The sequence below is a fragment of the Bos mutus genome, chromosome 5 (genome assembly GCF_027580195.1).
Source record: "Bos mutus isolate GX-2022 chromosome 5, NWIPB_WYAK_1.1, whole genome shotgun sequence".
Lineage (NCBI taxonomy): Eukaryota > Metazoa > Chordata > Mammalia > Artiodactyla > Bovidae > Bos > Bos mutus.
This window is the reverse complement of record NC_091621.1, coordinates 89,822,359-89,839,531: the sequence shown is the minus strand read 5'-3', so window position 1 is coordinate 89,839,531 and position 17,173 is coordinate 89,822,359. Positions and strand designations below refer to the sequence as shown.

The window sequence follows — 17,173 nt, the reverse complement described above, 5'->3', positions numbered from 1 at the left end:
AAGATTTCTTTCCAATCTTTAGCTGTTCCTTTGCAATCCATTATGAATGTCCACTTAGGCCATGAATTGGATAACTCTTCAGATCATTCATTGCAGCTTAATAAATAACTCTAATAAACTTACATAAAGCACAACCAAAAAACTATACATAATGATTGACATTCAAAAGATACCTATAGAGAATTTTTCTTCAAAATAGTAACTTACTAATAGCTTTTTTACCTGTTCTTTCAATGTTTTAATTTTGTTGCTTAAAAATATATATTGCATAAAAGTTTTCTTTTTTTAAAGATTTTACTAATATTTACTAATATATATAGGTATATTATGGTTAACGAAATGGCTTCACATGATTATCTTAACCTTTAAAGTAACTGTAGAGAATAGGTATTATTAATCCCTCAGAAGATAAATGGCCTTTCCAAGGTCAGACTGTCAAAGAATTTAAGATCTAGGTCTTAGAATCAATGACCTTTGCCATCTAGTTTTGTGGAATAATATTGGAAAATTATTAAATAACGTCTACATTTTCCTTCTTGATTTGCATACTGTTTAGATGGGTTAATTTCATTTCATCTTAAGTCTGAATTTCTTAAATACTATTTCCTCATGAAATTACATGAGGAAGGAAATACATGAGGAGGATTACAAAGGTAATATACTTCTGTCCAAACAGGAAAATCCTGTCTACTCTTTCTCATTTGTCATTTGACAAAGCAACCTAGTATTTTGCCCACAGGAGCCTGAAATTCGTATGATTTGAATTTCATATGAATCCAGGGTCAGGACCCATGATTGTATGATTTCCATATTTATCTGTATAGTCTGCTTAACAATTTCAACATACCTCTTCTTGGAGAATCCGAATCTTAAGAATCAGAGCCCGGTTTTCTGTCTCCTGATTTATTAAGAGAAACATAATTTTAAAGTATTTGATAAGCTTATGAAAATAACAAATATTTACTTCCAGAGTCATCAACATTTTTTCAGCAACCTTAAATATAGCATTGACATATTGCACATAAGCCTAGTCGGAAAATATTCTCAATATGGGGTTAAGCCTTTGGCTTCCAGTTTCTTGGTATCAGTGAAAAGTCACTCTCCTCCTTGACTCAATCTAACCATGACAGAGAAGGAAAGATGAGAAAACAAAAAATAAAGGTTATGTGGTTTGCCTAAAGTTACACAGCCCTCAGAAATGGGGCTTACATGTTCTCAGTCTGACTCCCAAAGGTGAGCTCTTGGTCACTGCTCTACATGACTTCCACACAGAAGCTCCTTAGTGGTCCCAGACTGAGTCCTTGCTGTAATGTATTCATAGAGACTTGCAGAGTCACCTGATACTTAGTGAGTCCAGTCTCCACATTTATTGTTGAAGCAAAAGCTAAGCTAAACTGTTGCTTGTAGGAGGTCATGAGTGAAAGACACAGGCCTGAAATTCAAGTTTCCTGATACCTTAGAGACCTAAAAATAAATCAGTCTGAATGACTTTCAGCTGACTGTCCCCCCATGCCTGACCATGGTTAGCAATGCTCAAATAGTGCTAGAGGGATTTTGAAGATTATTACTGAAGCTCCAGAGAATAGTTTAACAGTCTCCATAAAAATAATTACTTCTCTGGTAGTTGAAGCTTAGTCTAAATAATGTTTTGCTCCAAAAATTACAAGCCTGGGCTTATTTAGTGTTAAGGACTGATTAATGGAGCTAATTAGTAATCTGTACATGCTGAAAAAAATGAATGTTTTTAAAAACCTGAGAAAAAGGTGAAAGTTTGACACACAATTTTTTTTTTTTTTGGAAGATGTGACTTTCAGTGTCAGATATTTATAAATTCACCTGTTAACTTCAGAAGGCATTCTAGATCTTCACAAACCATTGCAAATGTAACATTTGTAAAGAATTTTAACCCTGGTTGAAAAGAAAACAGTATTTTTTATCCTACTTATCTTTACTTTTCTAAGGGGTTACCAATTCATTCATCAGCCTATGATTTCTGATCTTTGCCTCCAAATAAACCATTTGGATTTCAGTTAAATAAACTATCCGCTGATTTCAAAGTACTTGGATGACTTACTAATTGTTTGTTCTGGGCTACAATCATGGTCTTCTGCTCTTCTGAAGCATTCATAGTAATTTTCAGTTCCTCCAGTTCTTCTTTTAACAGGTTTGTTCTCATAATAGCCTGGTGGGCACTGTGGGGGTGGGGAGAGAAGGCAATAAGCAAAACCTCAAATATAACCGTCAAAGATACTAACTAAAGCCACGGACTGTTTTTAAGCTCCAAGTTGAAAACCACTGAAAATTCAAACCAGATGCCAACAATAGTAAAAGGAAAAAAAAAAAATTTACTCAAGATCTTCCACAGTCCTTAGAAAGGGAAAGGACTCAGGTAGAGTACACTGGGAGATAAAGGATAGAAGGAAACAAACATATTCCTGAAGCCAAGGACTGGCATACTCCCCTTGAAATCCATCACTGGCTAAATCACACAGTTCTTTCCTTCTACTACTAAGACATAATATTAGTTAATATAATTACACAAATAGTTATTAAATAACATCACACATTCACTCAAAGCATAGCTTGTTTTCTTTTTAAAGAAACTGAATATTTCAAATACATAAGCCAACAATGGAATGGAGAGAGCCTGAGGTTAGCATTTTTTTTAATGTTACAGATCGGGGGACTTCCCTGATGGTCCAATGGCTAAAAATCTGCACTCCCAATGCAGGTGGCCTGGGTTTGATCCCTGGTCAGGGAACTAGATCCCACATGCTACAACTAAAGATCCCACACTCTGCAATGAAGACTTGGTGCAACCAAATAAATACATATACATACATATATATATATATATTTAATTTTATAGATTGATTTGGAATATGGTCAAAAATTGTGAGGGTAGGAGTTCAATGTTAGAATGCTTTTCTGTGTTTTCAAGTTAAGTGAGGACTTTTCTGTTCAGAATTTTAACATCTATGACACCTGTGTAGTAGTTTGAGCATTCTTTGGCATTGCCTTTCTTTGGGATTGGAATGAAAACTGACCTTTTTCAGTCCTGTGGCCACTGCTGAGTTTTCCAAATTTGCTGGCATATTGAGTGCAGCACTTTCACAGCATCATCTTTCAGGATTTGGAATAGCTCAACTGGAATTCCATCACCTCCACTAGCTTTGTTCATAGTGATGGTTTCTAAGGCCCACTTGACTTCACATTCCAGGATGTCTGGCTCTAGGTGAGTGATCACACCATCGTGGTTATCTGGGTCGTGAAGATCTTTTTTGTACAGTTCTTCTGTGTATTCTTGCCACCTCTTCTTAATATCTTCTGCTTCTGTTAGGTCCATACCATTTCTGTCCTTTATCGAGCCCATCTTTGCGTGAAATGTTCCCTTGGTATCTCTAATTTTCTTGAAGAGATCTCTAGTCTTTCTCGTTCTGTTGTTTTCCTCTATTTCTTTGCATTGATTGCAGAGGAAGTCTTTCTTATCTCTTCTTGCTATTTTTTGGAATGCTGCATTCAGATGCTTGTATCTTTCCTTTTCTCCTTTGCTTTTCACTTCTCTTCTTTTCACAGCTATTTGTAAGGCCTCCCCAGACAGCCATTTTGCTTTTTTGCATTTCTTTTCCATGGGGATGGTCTTGATCCCTGCCTCCTGTACAATGTCACGAACCTCAGTCCATAGTTCATCAGACACTCTATCTATCAGATCTAGTCCCTTAAATCTATTTCTCACTTCCACTGTATAATCATAAGGGATTTGATTTAGGTCATACCTGAATGATCTAGTGGTTTTCCCTACTTTCTTCAATTTAAGTCTGAATTTGGCAATAAGGAGTTCGTGATCTGAGCCACAGTCAGCTCCCGGTCTTGTTTTACTGACTGTATAGAGCTTCTCCATCTTTGGCTGAAAAGAATATAATCAATCTGATTTCAGTGTTGACCATCTGGTGATGTCCATGTGTAGAGTCTTCACTCATCTCACACGCTAGAGTAAAGTAATGCTCAAAATTCTCCAAGCCAGTCTTCAGCAATATGTGAACCGTGAACTTCCAAATGTTCAAGCTGGTTTTAGAAAAGGCAGAGGAACAAGAGATCAAATTGCCAACATCCACTGGATCATCAAAAAAGCAAGAGAGTTCCAGAAAAAACATCTATTTCTGCTTCATTGACTATGCCAAAGCCTTTGACTGTGTGGATCACAATCAACTGTGGACAATTCTGAAAGAGATGGGAATACCAGACCATCTGACCTGCCTCTTGAGAAACCTATATGCAGGTCAGAAAGCAACGGTTAGAACTGGACATGGAACAACAGACTGGTTCCAAATAGGAAAAGGAATATGTCAAGGCTGTATATTGTCACCCTGTTTATTTAACTTATATGCAGAGTACATCATGAGAAATGCTGGGCTGGATGAAGCACAAGATGGAATCAAGATTGCCAGGAGAAATATCAATAACCCCAGATATGCATATGACACCACCCTTATGGCAGAAAGTGAAGAGGAACTAAAAAGCTTCTTGATGAAAGTGAAGGAAGAGAGTGAAAGTGTTGGCCTAAAGCTCAACATTCAGAAAACGAAGATCATTGCGTCTGGTCCCATCACTTCATGGGAAATAGATGGGGAAACAGTGGAAACAGTGTCAGACTTTATTTTTGGGGCTCCAAAATTACTGCAGATGGTGATTGCAGCCATGAAATTAAAAGATGCTTACTCCTTGGAAGGAAAGTTATGACCAACCTAGATAGCATATTCAAAAGCAGAGACATTACTTTGCCAACAAAGGTCCACCTAGTCAAGGCTATGGTTTTTCCAGTAGTCACGTATGGATGTGAGAGTTGGACTGTGAAGAAAGCTGAACACCAAAGAATTGATGCTTTTGAACTGTGGTGTTGGAGAAGACTCTTGAGAGTCTCTTGGACTGCAAGGAGATCCAACCAGTCCATTCTAAAGATCAGTCCTGGGTGTTCTTTGGAAGGACTGATACTGAAGCTGAAACTCCAGTACTTTGGCCACCTCATGTGAAGAATTGACTCATTGGAAAAGACTCTGATGCTGGGAGGGATTGGAGGCAGGAGGAGAAGGGGATGACAGAGGATGAGATTGGATGGCATCACTGACTTGATGGATGCGTTTGAGTGAACTCTAGGAGTTGGTGATGGACAGGGAGGCCTGGCATGCTGCAATTCATGGGGTCGCAAAGAGTCGGACACGACTGAGTGACTGAACTGAACTGATGACACCTGTACACACAGACTTTGTGAGAACCAGGTTGCTTGTTTTCTGATGTTCAAGCATGTCCCACTTCATCTATTTCACCAGTGTCTGCACTTGATCTATTACATCCTCAAGGTCCAGTATCCCTTTCTAGCTTAAGCTAAGGTAATGAATGTTCTTATCATCCTTCTAGGCTACAGGTACCCTGTTGCTGTTCAGTCTCCAAATCATGTCTGACTCTTTGCAACTGCATGGACTACAGCACGTCAGGCTTCCATGTCCCTTACCATCTCCCAGAATGTGCCCAAGTTCATGTCCATTGAATCGGTGATGCCATCCAACCATCTCATCCTCTGTTGCCCTCTTCTCCTTCTGCCTTCAATCTTTCCCAGCATCAGGGTCTTTTTCAATGAGTCAGCTGTTCGCATCAGGTGGCCAAACAGGTACCCCGAGGGCACATTTTAAACCTGACTCATCAATGAATCTCTCATAATACTCAGCATGGAACTTTGCATAAGTAGAGTTCTAGTGAACCACTGAATGTTGGGATAGATTTACACTTGACCTGTACGCATATTGGTCTTACACAGAGACTTGAAGGACATAGAGAACATCATTGCTAGAAAAGAACTAACAAACATTGCTGATGGGAAAGTAAAGTTGTTTCACTGGTGGGAAAATAAAGCTATTTTCCACAGTCGCTGGAACTTTGGAAAAGTGTGGCAGTTTCTCAAAATACAAAGTATAAGTTGCATGCATGCATGTTAAGTTGCTTCAGTCATGTCTGACTCTTTGTGACGCTATGGGCTGTACCCTGCCAGCCTCCTCTGTCCATGCAATTCTCCAAGCAAGAATACTGGAGTGGGTGACCATTTCCTTTTCCATGGGATCTTCCAGACCCAGGGATTAAACCTATGTCTCTTATGTCTCCTGCACTGGCAGGTAAGTTCTTTACAACCAGTGCTACCTGGGTAGCCCTCAAGTATAGGTTGTAAGTGAAAGTCAGTTAGTCGTGTCCAACTCTTTGTGACCCCATGGATTATACAGTCCATGGAATTCTCCAGGCAAGAATACTGGAGTGGATAGCCTTTCCTTTCTCCAGGGAAACTTTCCAACCCAGGGATTGAACCCAGGTCTCCCACATTACAGGTATATTCTTTACCAGCTGAGCCACAAGGGAAGCCCAAGAATACTGGAGTGGATAGCCTATCACTTCTCCAGCGGATCTTCCTGACCCAGGAATCGAAACAGGGTCTCCTACATTGCAGGTGGATTCTTTACCAACTGAACTATCAGGGAAGACCGAAGTATAGGTCTTAAAAAGTATTGCAATTTCACTCCTAGATACATAACCAAGAAAACAGAAAACATATGATCCCATAAAAACTTGCACACAAATGTTCATAACAGCAGCTTTTTTAAGTGCCAAAAAGTGGTGCTAACCCAAATGTCCAAACTGAGGTATATTTATACAATGGAATATTATTCAGTTATAAAAAAGAATGAAATAGCAATATATGCTTTAACATGGATGAACTTTGAAAATGTGATTCTAAATGAAAGAAGCCAGACAGAAAGGTCACATACTGTATGATTCCATGGATATGAAAATGTTTGGAATAGACAAATCCATAGAGATACAAAGTAGATTAGTGGTTGCCAGGGGCTGAGAGGGGAGGACATGGGGAGTGGCTGTTAATCAGTATGGGATTTCTTTTTGGAGTGATGAAAATGTCCTGATCATGTGAATATACTTGATATCATGTGAATACATCATGTGGATATACTTGTGAATAACTGGAATTAGATCATGTGAATAATCTTGCGAATATACTAAAAAACACTAATTGTATACCTCAACAGGGTGACTCTTCTGCTTTGTGACTTGTATCTCAATAAAAAACAAATTTATTAAAAAAAAAAAAAAAAAGGAAAAGGAACTGAGAATTCCCAGCACACAGTACCCACACCATGGCTCACCTTTTTATCTGAAGGCGCAGTTCAGTACAGTCCTCTGATAACTCTCTGTTTGCTTCCTCCAAGTTTTCCAATGCCAATTTCAATTTGTTATTTTCCTCTTCCAATTTCTGCTTGTTGAAATGCATGTCTGCTATATAGGTAATCAAATCAGGTACCTCTCTGCGGGGAAAAGGATGAATGGGCATAAACTTCAACATCACTAATCCCTTCCAGTCAAAGTAAGGCTTATGGTTAAGCCCAAACAAGCTTAAATATTCCTGTGAGGACTTCCCTGTCGGTCCAGTAGTTAACAATCCATCTGTCAGTGTAGGGGACACAGGTTCAATACCTGGTCTGGGAAGATTCCACATGCTGTGGAGCAACTAAACCTTGTAGGCCACAACTGCTGAAGCCCTCCCAGGCTAGGCCCCGCGTGCCACAACTTACTGAGTTCTTATGCTGTACCTACTGAAGCCCACTGCCTAGAGCCTTTGCTGTGTGAAAGAAAGAAACCACCACAACAAAGAATAGCCTCCAACTGCCACGACTAGGAAAAACCCACATGCAGCAATGAAGATCCAGCACAACCAAAAATAAACAAATAAAGAAGATTTTCTACTTTATTTTCATTCATCCTCATAAACATAGTTCACATACACAGTATTTTTTCAAGCACTTATTACAATAACACCAAAGATTTTTCCAAAATTGCCAGATATTTAGCATCTGCCACTTGTGAAATCAACTTTTACAGCTTTCATTTCTTCCTCTTCACTTTGCTCCCAACTTCTGTCTCTATCGACACTGAAGAGTTCCTACTTCTGCCTGGGTTATGGAAAATCCTGAAATAAATTGACACTGGATGCTTTCAATCAGAAATCTTGGCCGGTTTCAACAGGCTTTTAACTAGGAAACAATTCCTAGAGTTTTATCATTGTAGCCTGTAGCTCACAATTTAGTACTCATGGTTCCTAGTATTTTCTACAGCTTGTTAATATTTGTAGCTGTCACGCTTGCCCTGACATTTGATCCTAAACCCTTTGAGAGTCTGAACTGTGTTTTTCAAGGAGTCCCAGGTCTCCTCTTCTTTGCCATCTTTTCCTAGACTTTAGCATAGGTTGGCTACATGGTTCCTAGTCCACACTTTTTGCACAGATAAACCTGAAGTGGCAAAGATAAAATAAGGAAGGACAGGTTCAGTGCTTCAATCCTGAGCTTCCAAAGCAGAGACTTGGGTTCAATCCCTGGTCAGGGAACTAAGATCCCACAAGCCACATGTTGGCTCAGCCAAAAAATTTTTTTCAAAATAAAAATAAAGAACAGAGTCACTTCTCCTTAATATCCAAATGCATGTGTAGCAGAAAACAGCTTTTCTCATTAATATCTAAAAGTATCTGCTGCTGCTGCTGCTAAGTTGCTTCAGTCCTGTCCGACTCTGTGCGACCCCATAGACGGCCTCCTACCAGGCTCCTCTGTCCCTGGGATTCTCCAGGCAAGAACACTGGAGTGGGTTGCCATTTCCTTCTCCAATGCATGAAAGTGAAAAGCGAAAGTGAAGTCGCTCAGTCGTGTCTGACTCTTAGCCATCCCATGAATTGCAGCCTACCAGGGTCCTCCATCCATGGGATTTTCCAGGCAAGAGTACTGGAGTGGGGTGCCATTGCCTTCTCAAAAGTATCTATTGAAGCAGTAATAAGGATTGACATATATACACCACCATGTGTAAAATAGCTAGCTAGTGGGAACCTGCTATAAAGCAGAGGGAGCTCAGCGTGGTGCTCTAAAATGACCCAGATGGGTGGAATGGGAGGGACATCCAAGAGAGAGGGATATAGGTATACATATAGCTGATTCACTTCATTGTACAATAGAAACTAATACAACATTAAAGCAATTACACTCCAACTAAAAAAAAAAAAGCAACCCCCCCCAAAGAGCTTAAGGTCAATGTCATAATTCTACGTATGATAGAACTTGTCGTGCGTGGAAAACACAAAGTCAAAGAAGAATAAAGTTTTCATGAGCAAGAAAATGCTTATTTATGTGACACTTCATAATCTTTCACAATTTGTGTTCCTAGTGAAACTACTTCTAATGCAATTAGGATATAATAGCTAAGAGTTAAAAATAAATTATGTTAGCCCTACCACACATGCACACAAGCAGAGCTAAGTGACTTTACCGTAAATAAAATACATGAAAAAGTTGAAAGTGTTAGTCACTCAGTCATGTCTGACTCTTTGAGATCTCATGAACTATAGCCCACCAGGCTCCTCTGTCCATGGAATTCTCCAGACAAGAATACTGGAGTGGGTTGCCATTTCCTTCTCCAGGAGATTCTCCAGACCCAGGGATTGAACCCAGGTCTCCTGCATTGCTTTGCCAATGTTACTTTGCCAACAAAGGTCTGTCTAGTCACAACAATGGTTTTGCCAGTAGTCATGTATGGATGTGAGAGTTGGACCACAAAGAAGGCTAGGTGCCAAAGAATTGATGCTTTTGAACTGTGGTGTTGGAGAAGACTCTTGAGAGGCTCTTGGACTGCCAGGAGATCAAACCAGTTCATCCTAAAGGAAATCAGTCCTGAATATTCATTAGAAGGACTGATGCTAAAGCTCCAATACTTTGGCCACCTGATTCAAAGAAGTGACTCATTGGAAAAGACCCTACTGTTGGGAAAGATTGAAGGCAGGAGGAGAAGGGGACAACAGAGGATAAGATGATTGGATGGCATCACCAACTCAATAGACATGAGTTTGGGCAAGCTCTGGGAGTTGGTAATGGACAGGGAAGCCTGGTGTGCTGCAGTCCATGGGGTCACAAAAAGTCGGACACGACTGAGTGACTGAAATGAACTGAAATGAACTCCTGCATTGCAGGCAGATTCTTTACTGTTGGAGACAGCAGGAAAGCCCAGAAATAAAATAAAATACATAGATCTATGAAATAAGAAAATCCATAAGAAAAATTGAGGCGCTTGAGAAAACATTACAAGTAAGAATGCTTACAAGACTCCTTTAGGCAAGTCTCCACCCAACCCCTTGAAGTTCCATGATGAAGAATCTGTTTTATCTGTGGTCATCTTAACTGAAACACACACAAGAAAGTTTTATTAAAAAATCCATTTCTCCAAATCACACTAAACTGGCAGAACAATCCCAAAGAAACACATACATACTTGCTTCACATGATTTTATGTTGTCCTGTTCAAAAGCAGAATCAACCATTGTGCTGCTTGATCCACTATTCTCTCTTTCCCTGTGGCCAAAAAACAAAACCAGTGAGCTAGAATTCCTTGTCAAACCAAAGCTTAGCCAATTTTTCAGATGTGTTCTGTATTTTCTTATTGATGGTGGTCTTTCTGAATTTTAAAACCATCTATCCATTTGGCCACAATTTGGAGCCCAACACTGTTCTTAAACAGAGTCATAGAAAAGAAACATGTTGTCTCTACCTCCTATAAACTTTAATCTAACATGAAGAAAAGAATATGAATGCATAAGTAAGTAGGTGATGATGCACATAGCTATAATTAGGCAATGGGAGCCTCAGTGGATTAGGAAGCTGGCATGATTTGGAGGACTAAGTGGACACTTGTAGAGGTAGCAAGACATTGGGCCTTAGAGAATTAGGAAGGGAAAGGCATGAACAGCTAATAATTTGGGGCACACTGAAGGTGCTCTTTTCTCTTTCTCATGAAAAACTAAGTTGAACTTGAACTAATTGTAGTTTGGAGCATATCATTCCTAAAATTTGGAGAACCCTATACACAGGCCTCTGCCCAGGACACCCCAAATAAACATATTAACACTTCAACCATTTGTTTTCCGAGAGTCTTTGTATTATGATTTCAGTTTTGCTGCCTAATCTTAGCAATTGCCAAACCCTTAGATAATCTCTTCGGAGCAGCTACCAAAGCCTCTAGACTAGTACTTACATCCTATTGTGTTTCAACATGAGATGTTTTCAGAAGATGACTGAGCAGAATAGCTCAGTCCTCACTCTCATATTCCTATTAATAGATCCGCACCCATCACCATTTCTGAGTCTCTGTTCTTTTATATCTCCCATGTTCTTTTTCTTTTCCTTTATATTTGTCATAAAAATAAATTTTCTCTTTTGCCCTCACTCCACTTTACCCATGGATTATTGATATCTGTATTATACAATCAAGTCTAAATATTTTAGGAAAAGTAGAAAATTCATAAGAAAATAAGACAAAGAAGCTAAGGTCTTCATGCAAAGAAAATCATTTTGGAATATATTCCTTCCCACTTTCTCCTGTGCATATTTTTATTTCTCAACAAATAGGGGAGTATACTACATACACAGATCTATGGCCAATTATTTTAAATTAATACATATGAATATTTCTCCTGTCAAATATTTATTTAATTGTAATTTTGAGTGACTAATTAGTATGGAAGTATTATCATTTATTTGTCCAACCACCTACTATTAAATATTTGGTTTGCTTACATTTATCATAATCATAAACAACATTCTGCATATACATTAGAGTATACAATTGGTTGTCTTTCCTGAAGTTACATAATTTGACCACATTGCATATTTCTAAGGCTCTGATGCTCGTGCTGTGCTCAGTCTCTCAGTCGTGTCTATCTCTCTGCAACCCCATGGACTGCAGCCCGCCAGCCTCCTCTTGTCCATGAAGGTTTTCAGTTAAGAATACTGGAGTGGGTTGCCATTTTCTTCCTCAAGGATATCTTCCCCACCTAGGGGTCAAATTGCGTCTCTTGCATTGTCGGTAGATTCTTTACCACTGAGCCACCTGGGAAGCCATACATTCCTAAACTGCCATTGAAAAGCTGTGCCAACTTGCAGTATTATAAACAAGGAGAAGGTCTATTTCTCCACCCTCCCTGACAACACGGGATAGAGTCATTCCTCTAAACCTTTGTTAAACTGATGCACAAAATATGTTCTCTTGATTTTCATTTCTTGGATTAATAGTAAGATACTATCAGATAATATTTCCTATCAGTGCAAAAAACAGTGATTAACATTCATTGTAATCAATTGTTAAATCAGAACCTGAAAACGCATCCTGCTGGGACTATGATTACCATTTGTTTCTGCAGTGAGTCATCATCCATTCCTTCACAGTGGCCTGGAAGGTTTCCAGGTTCACATGTACATCTCTCTTTTCAGGATCAAGCATGATCCATAGCTCCTCGAGGTCATCATCTTCAGAACCTTGACTAGTTGTCTGTCTCAGATAATCTATTATTTTGGTGACTCTGACTAAACCTTAGGAAGAAGAAAGTCAAGTTAGTTTTTAAAGGTGGCAAAAGATTTTTTTTTTAGTGAGGTGCTTAACTCGTTCAAGTCCCTTGGGTCCTGGAAATGTGCCTTATAACCCTCGCAATCCTGCTGAGTTGATGTCATAAAGTAGAGCACTGGCCTTAAGGTTGGAGTCTAACCGACTAGGGTCAAATCTCGGCTCTGGACTGTATCAGCTGTGTGGCTCTGGGGAAATCACTCAGTCTCTTTGAGCCTCAGTGTCCTCATCTGTGAAATGATGCCTACTACACAGAGTTGTGAGATTCAAATAGGAAAGATTTATGTAATCAATAGGCTTCTCAGATGGTGCAATAAAAGAATCCGCTTGGCAATGCAAGACACAAGAGACGAGGATTCAGTCCCTTGGTTGGGAAGGTCCCCTGGAGGAGGAAATGGCAACCTTCTCTAGTATTCTTACCTGGGAAATCCCATGGACAGAGGAGCCTGATGGGCTACAGTCCATGGGGGTCACAAAGAGTCAGGCATGACTAAGCAACTGAGCGAGCGTGTGCACGCACACACGCGCGCACACACACACACACAGATGTAATCAATAATCACTTGTGGGAAGTGGTCAAAAATGCCGCTTTATTTTTCTCTCCCATTCTTTCCTTAAAAAACAGTTAGTGGGGACTTCCCTTGCGATCCAATGTTAAGAATCCACTTTCCAATGCAGGGGACTTGGGTTCAATTCCTGGTCAGAGAATTAAGATCCCACGCGCTGTGGAGCAACTAAGCCCTCGAGCTACAGCAACTACTGAGCCCTGGCACCTCAACTGAAGAAGCCCATGAGCCACAGGGAAGATCCTGCCTGTCTCAACTAAGACCTGACACAGCCAAGTAAATAAATATTTTAAAATAAATAAATATTTTAAAAAAGCATTCGTGAAGGAAGGATTTCCTTGGCCCTAGGTGAAATTTTCAGCCTCAAGTAAGTAGTTTGACTCTTTGGAGTGGAGAGGGAGGAGTGGAAAAGTCATTCTTGGATATAATCAGCCCTACTATCACATTCAGAAATTAAAGTCATACAGACTGTTAGTAATTGACACACCAGTCTTCCTCAAGCATAAGACATCTTTTCTACTCTTAACTAGGGCCTGCCTTGGGCTAGCAGTTTAAAGAGGGAAGGAAAAGGAAGTAGAAGTTGGATATGGTGAAGTTTGATAGGGTGAAGATTCTTACCCCAGGAGGTAAGAAGAGACACTAATGTTTGAAAAAAAAATTTTTTTAATAAAAAAATAAAAGAATAAGCTTAGTACATCATTAGGAAAAGAGAGCTGTAAAGGAAACTGAATGACTTTAAAGAATGCATTAATTTAATGGAAAATGTCATTAGGTTGTGACACAAAGAAATGGAAATAAAATTTTAATAGTTATTTAGAAGGATAATTTTTACTCCTGTTTGCATAATTGGAGAGTTGGAAAGTCAAAAAGAATACCCTATATCTCATTTTCCTCCACTAAAGCTCTAAATCTGATCTTATACCTCAAAACCAGAAAGATCTCCTGAGATGTTTCTTTAACGTGTCAACTCAACTGGGCGACAGAGTGCCCAGGTATGTGGTCAAACATGATTCTGGTTGTTTCTGTGAGGGTGTTTTTGAAAGAGATTAAGATTTAAATTGGTAGACTAACACAGGCTGCTGTCCCCTAATGCAAGTGGGCCTGAATAGAACAAAAAGGCAGACCCTTCCCCAAATGGGAGACAATTCTTCCTGCATGACTGCCTGGGAACCAAGACTTCTCTTTTTTCCTAACTTTGGACTCGAACAGAAACATCAGCTCTTCTTCAGTTTCCAGATGTTGACCTTTGGACAGGTTGCCTCCTGGTTCTCAGGCCTTTGGACACTGACTGGAAGGAAACCATCATAAGCTCTCTGGGACTCCATCTTCAGCTTGCTCACTCACCCTGCAGATCTTCGAACATGCCTGCCTCCATAATCACATGAGCCAATTCCTTATAATTGTGCGTTTGGGCCTGCACGCTCAGTCATGTCTGACTCTGTGACCCCGTGGACTGTAGCCCACCACATTCCTCTGTCCATGGAACTTTCCAGGAAAGAATACTGGAGTGGGTTTGCCATTTCCTTCTCTAGGGGATCTTCCCAATGATTGAACCTGCATCTCCTGTGTCTCCTGCATTGCAGATGGATCTTTACCACTGAGCCATCAGGGAAGCCCCAATTCCTTATATCTCTTTATATATTTTACACACACACACACCCTGTTGGTTCTGTTTCTAATACATCTCCCATCTCCCTTTAATGGAGTTTCCTTATTTTCTTCCAGGAAACAATTCCTTAAATCCTGTCCATGCAGAGAGGCTTACCAGGAATAAATAAGTCCCATTCATCCTACCGATACAATTAAGAGTGCAGGTAAATGTTTTGCTATAAGAATGTTCATTATGGTTTATCATGGTTATTTTTGTGCTTTTCATAATAGAGAAAAAATACCCAATTGAGACATATTGTTTAAATATATTATGTTACATCCCCCTAGAGTACAGAGAAAATATATATTATTGACATAGACAAGTACTCAAAATTATTAAGTAAGAAAAAGCAGATTATAAAGCAAGCTGGAAACATTCCCACTTACACTTAGGGAATATATTGCATATAACTTAAGGAGAAAATAATGACCAAAAAAAAGGCCTTAAACCATTTTTTGCAACCATACTGTGGCAGTGAGGTGGACAGACTCCAGGCTTCCCCTTTATGATCCTTGCTTCCTAATGCTTTCACCTTAGTGTAGTCTCCTCCCCTCGAGTGTGGGCATGATCTGGGACTTGCTTCTAACCAGTAGAATATGGCAAAGGGGACAGGATATACATGTATATGGTTGTGTGATTAACTTACATGAGATCACAGTGCCTATCTTGCTAGGGCTTCCCTGGTGACTCAGCAGTAAAGAATCTGCCTACCAATGCAGGAGACCTGGGTTCAATCTCTGGGTCAGGAAGATCCCCTGGAGAATTAACTGGCAACCCACTCCAGTATTCTTGGATGGAGAATCCCATGGACAGAGCAGCATGGTGGGTTATAGTCCATGGAGTCTCCAAAGAGTTGGCACAACTTAGTTACTAATACTTTCAAACTTTTATCTTGCTGGAGTCACTCCCTTGCTGGCTTTGAAGAAGAAAATCTGCCATATTAGGGGCTTCCTATATTCAGAGGTGCAACTAGCAAGAAACTGTCTCGCTGACAGTAGCAAGACTCTGAAGTCTTCAGTCCTATAAGAGCAAGAAACGAATTCTGCCACCTAAAGCAGATCATTCCCTACTTAAGCCACAGATGAAACTGTTAAGGCTAGTCGAGGAAAACTTAAGCACTAAATATTTTCTCTGCTCTTTGTCCTCCCCTCTCCCCTCTACTATGCATTGTGTATCTGCATTTTGCATCAACCAAACATCCCCATCGGCAGAAATACCTGCTCAACCATAAAGAGCAACATTATCCTAGCATCAACAAGACAACCCCTAAAAAGATAACCTTCCTTCTTATAAGGAGCTAGGATGACCCATGACTCACTACTCACCTTATATGCTTAGATCCAGATTGTGTAAACCGTTAATAATATGTACACCATTTAATGTACAGCCTTCTGTCTCAAACATGTGCTCCGACTTTTAACAGGTAGAATGGTTCTCCGAGTTTTCTGAAAGGCTGTTCCTGGATTATAGTCCTCACTTTGGCTTAAAATTTTCCATTGCTTTCTTAGATCAACGGATTCATTTTGTACAGACATTACAAAGGAGAATAGTAACTTTACAAGACGGAGATTTGGCAGACACCACACTAATCAAGGGATCAAAGTTAAAAATCCTGGTATATTGTACTGAGAAGAGCATAACATCATTTCTGTAGTGTGCCTGCGAAAATGTACGGCCTGAATAAACAAGAGGAAATATCAGACATTCTACAAAGTAGCTGGCATATAGTCTTCAAAACTTTCAAAGTCATAAAAGGCAAGGAATCTGAGGACTTACTCCAGATAAAAGGAGATTGAAGAGATGTGAAAACTAAACACAGTGTGTGATTCTGAATTTGATCCTGGACCAGGAAACAAAAAAGCTATAAAGAATATTGTTGGGGAAATAGACAAAATTTGAATACAGACATTTAAATTAGATAACAGTATCATATCAATGTTAAATATCCTAATTTGGATAATTGTTCTGCAGCTATGCAAGCAAATGTTCTTCTTTGTAGGAAATACATACTGATGTACTTCAGGGTAAAGAGACACAGTATCTGGAGTTTATTTTCAATTAGAAACACCATCAAACTTTTATCTGGCCTTTCCTTTGGGAAACAAGACTCAGCCACAGCCTTATAAAACTGATAAGCAGCATAGAGTTTCTCTTTATAGATATTCCAGTTGATAAAGTAAGAAGGAATGATAAACTACTAACCTTCATATCATCTAATGAAAGAATAAATCTAGGCCTTCACTCTCAAATAGTTTTGTCTTTTGATAAAATTACATATACTGTGACTCCTCTGGCAGTCCAGTGGTTAAAACTCCATGCTTCTAATGCAGGGGTGAGGGTTTGATCCGTGGTCAAGGGACTAAGATCCCACATGCCTGCCACTTGACGTAGCAAAAAAAAAATACAAAATACACTATCTATACAGAGTCTTGCCCAAAAACAGATATAAAACATTTACCTGATCAAGCCTCTA

The 17,173-nt window shown here is 39.5% G+C and overlaps 1 protein-coding gene across 1 annotated transcript in view; it reads right to left on the bottom strand.

The window, feature by feature from the left end:
* The window catches only part of IRAG2 (inositol 1,4,5-triphosphate receptor associated 2), a 99,318-nt gene that overhangs the window by 78,346 nt on the left and 3,799 nt on the right, over positions 1-17,173 (bottom strand). The window contains exons 3-8 of the mRNA XM_070370140.1: positions 12,269-12,452; positions 10,360-10,439; positions 10,190-10,268; positions 7,203-7,361; positions 2,075-2,192; positions 848-898 (exon numbers count right to left, since the gene is read on the bottom strand). Coding sequence (XP_070226241.1) covers positions 848-898; positions 2,075-2,192; positions 7,203-7,361; positions 10,190-10,268; positions 10,360-10,439; positions 12,269-12,452 — 671 coding nt within the window. The remainder of the gene's footprint in view (positions 1-847; positions 899-2,074; positions 2,193-7,202; positions 7,362-10,189; positions 10,269-10,359; positions 10,440-12,268; positions 12,453-17,173) is intronic.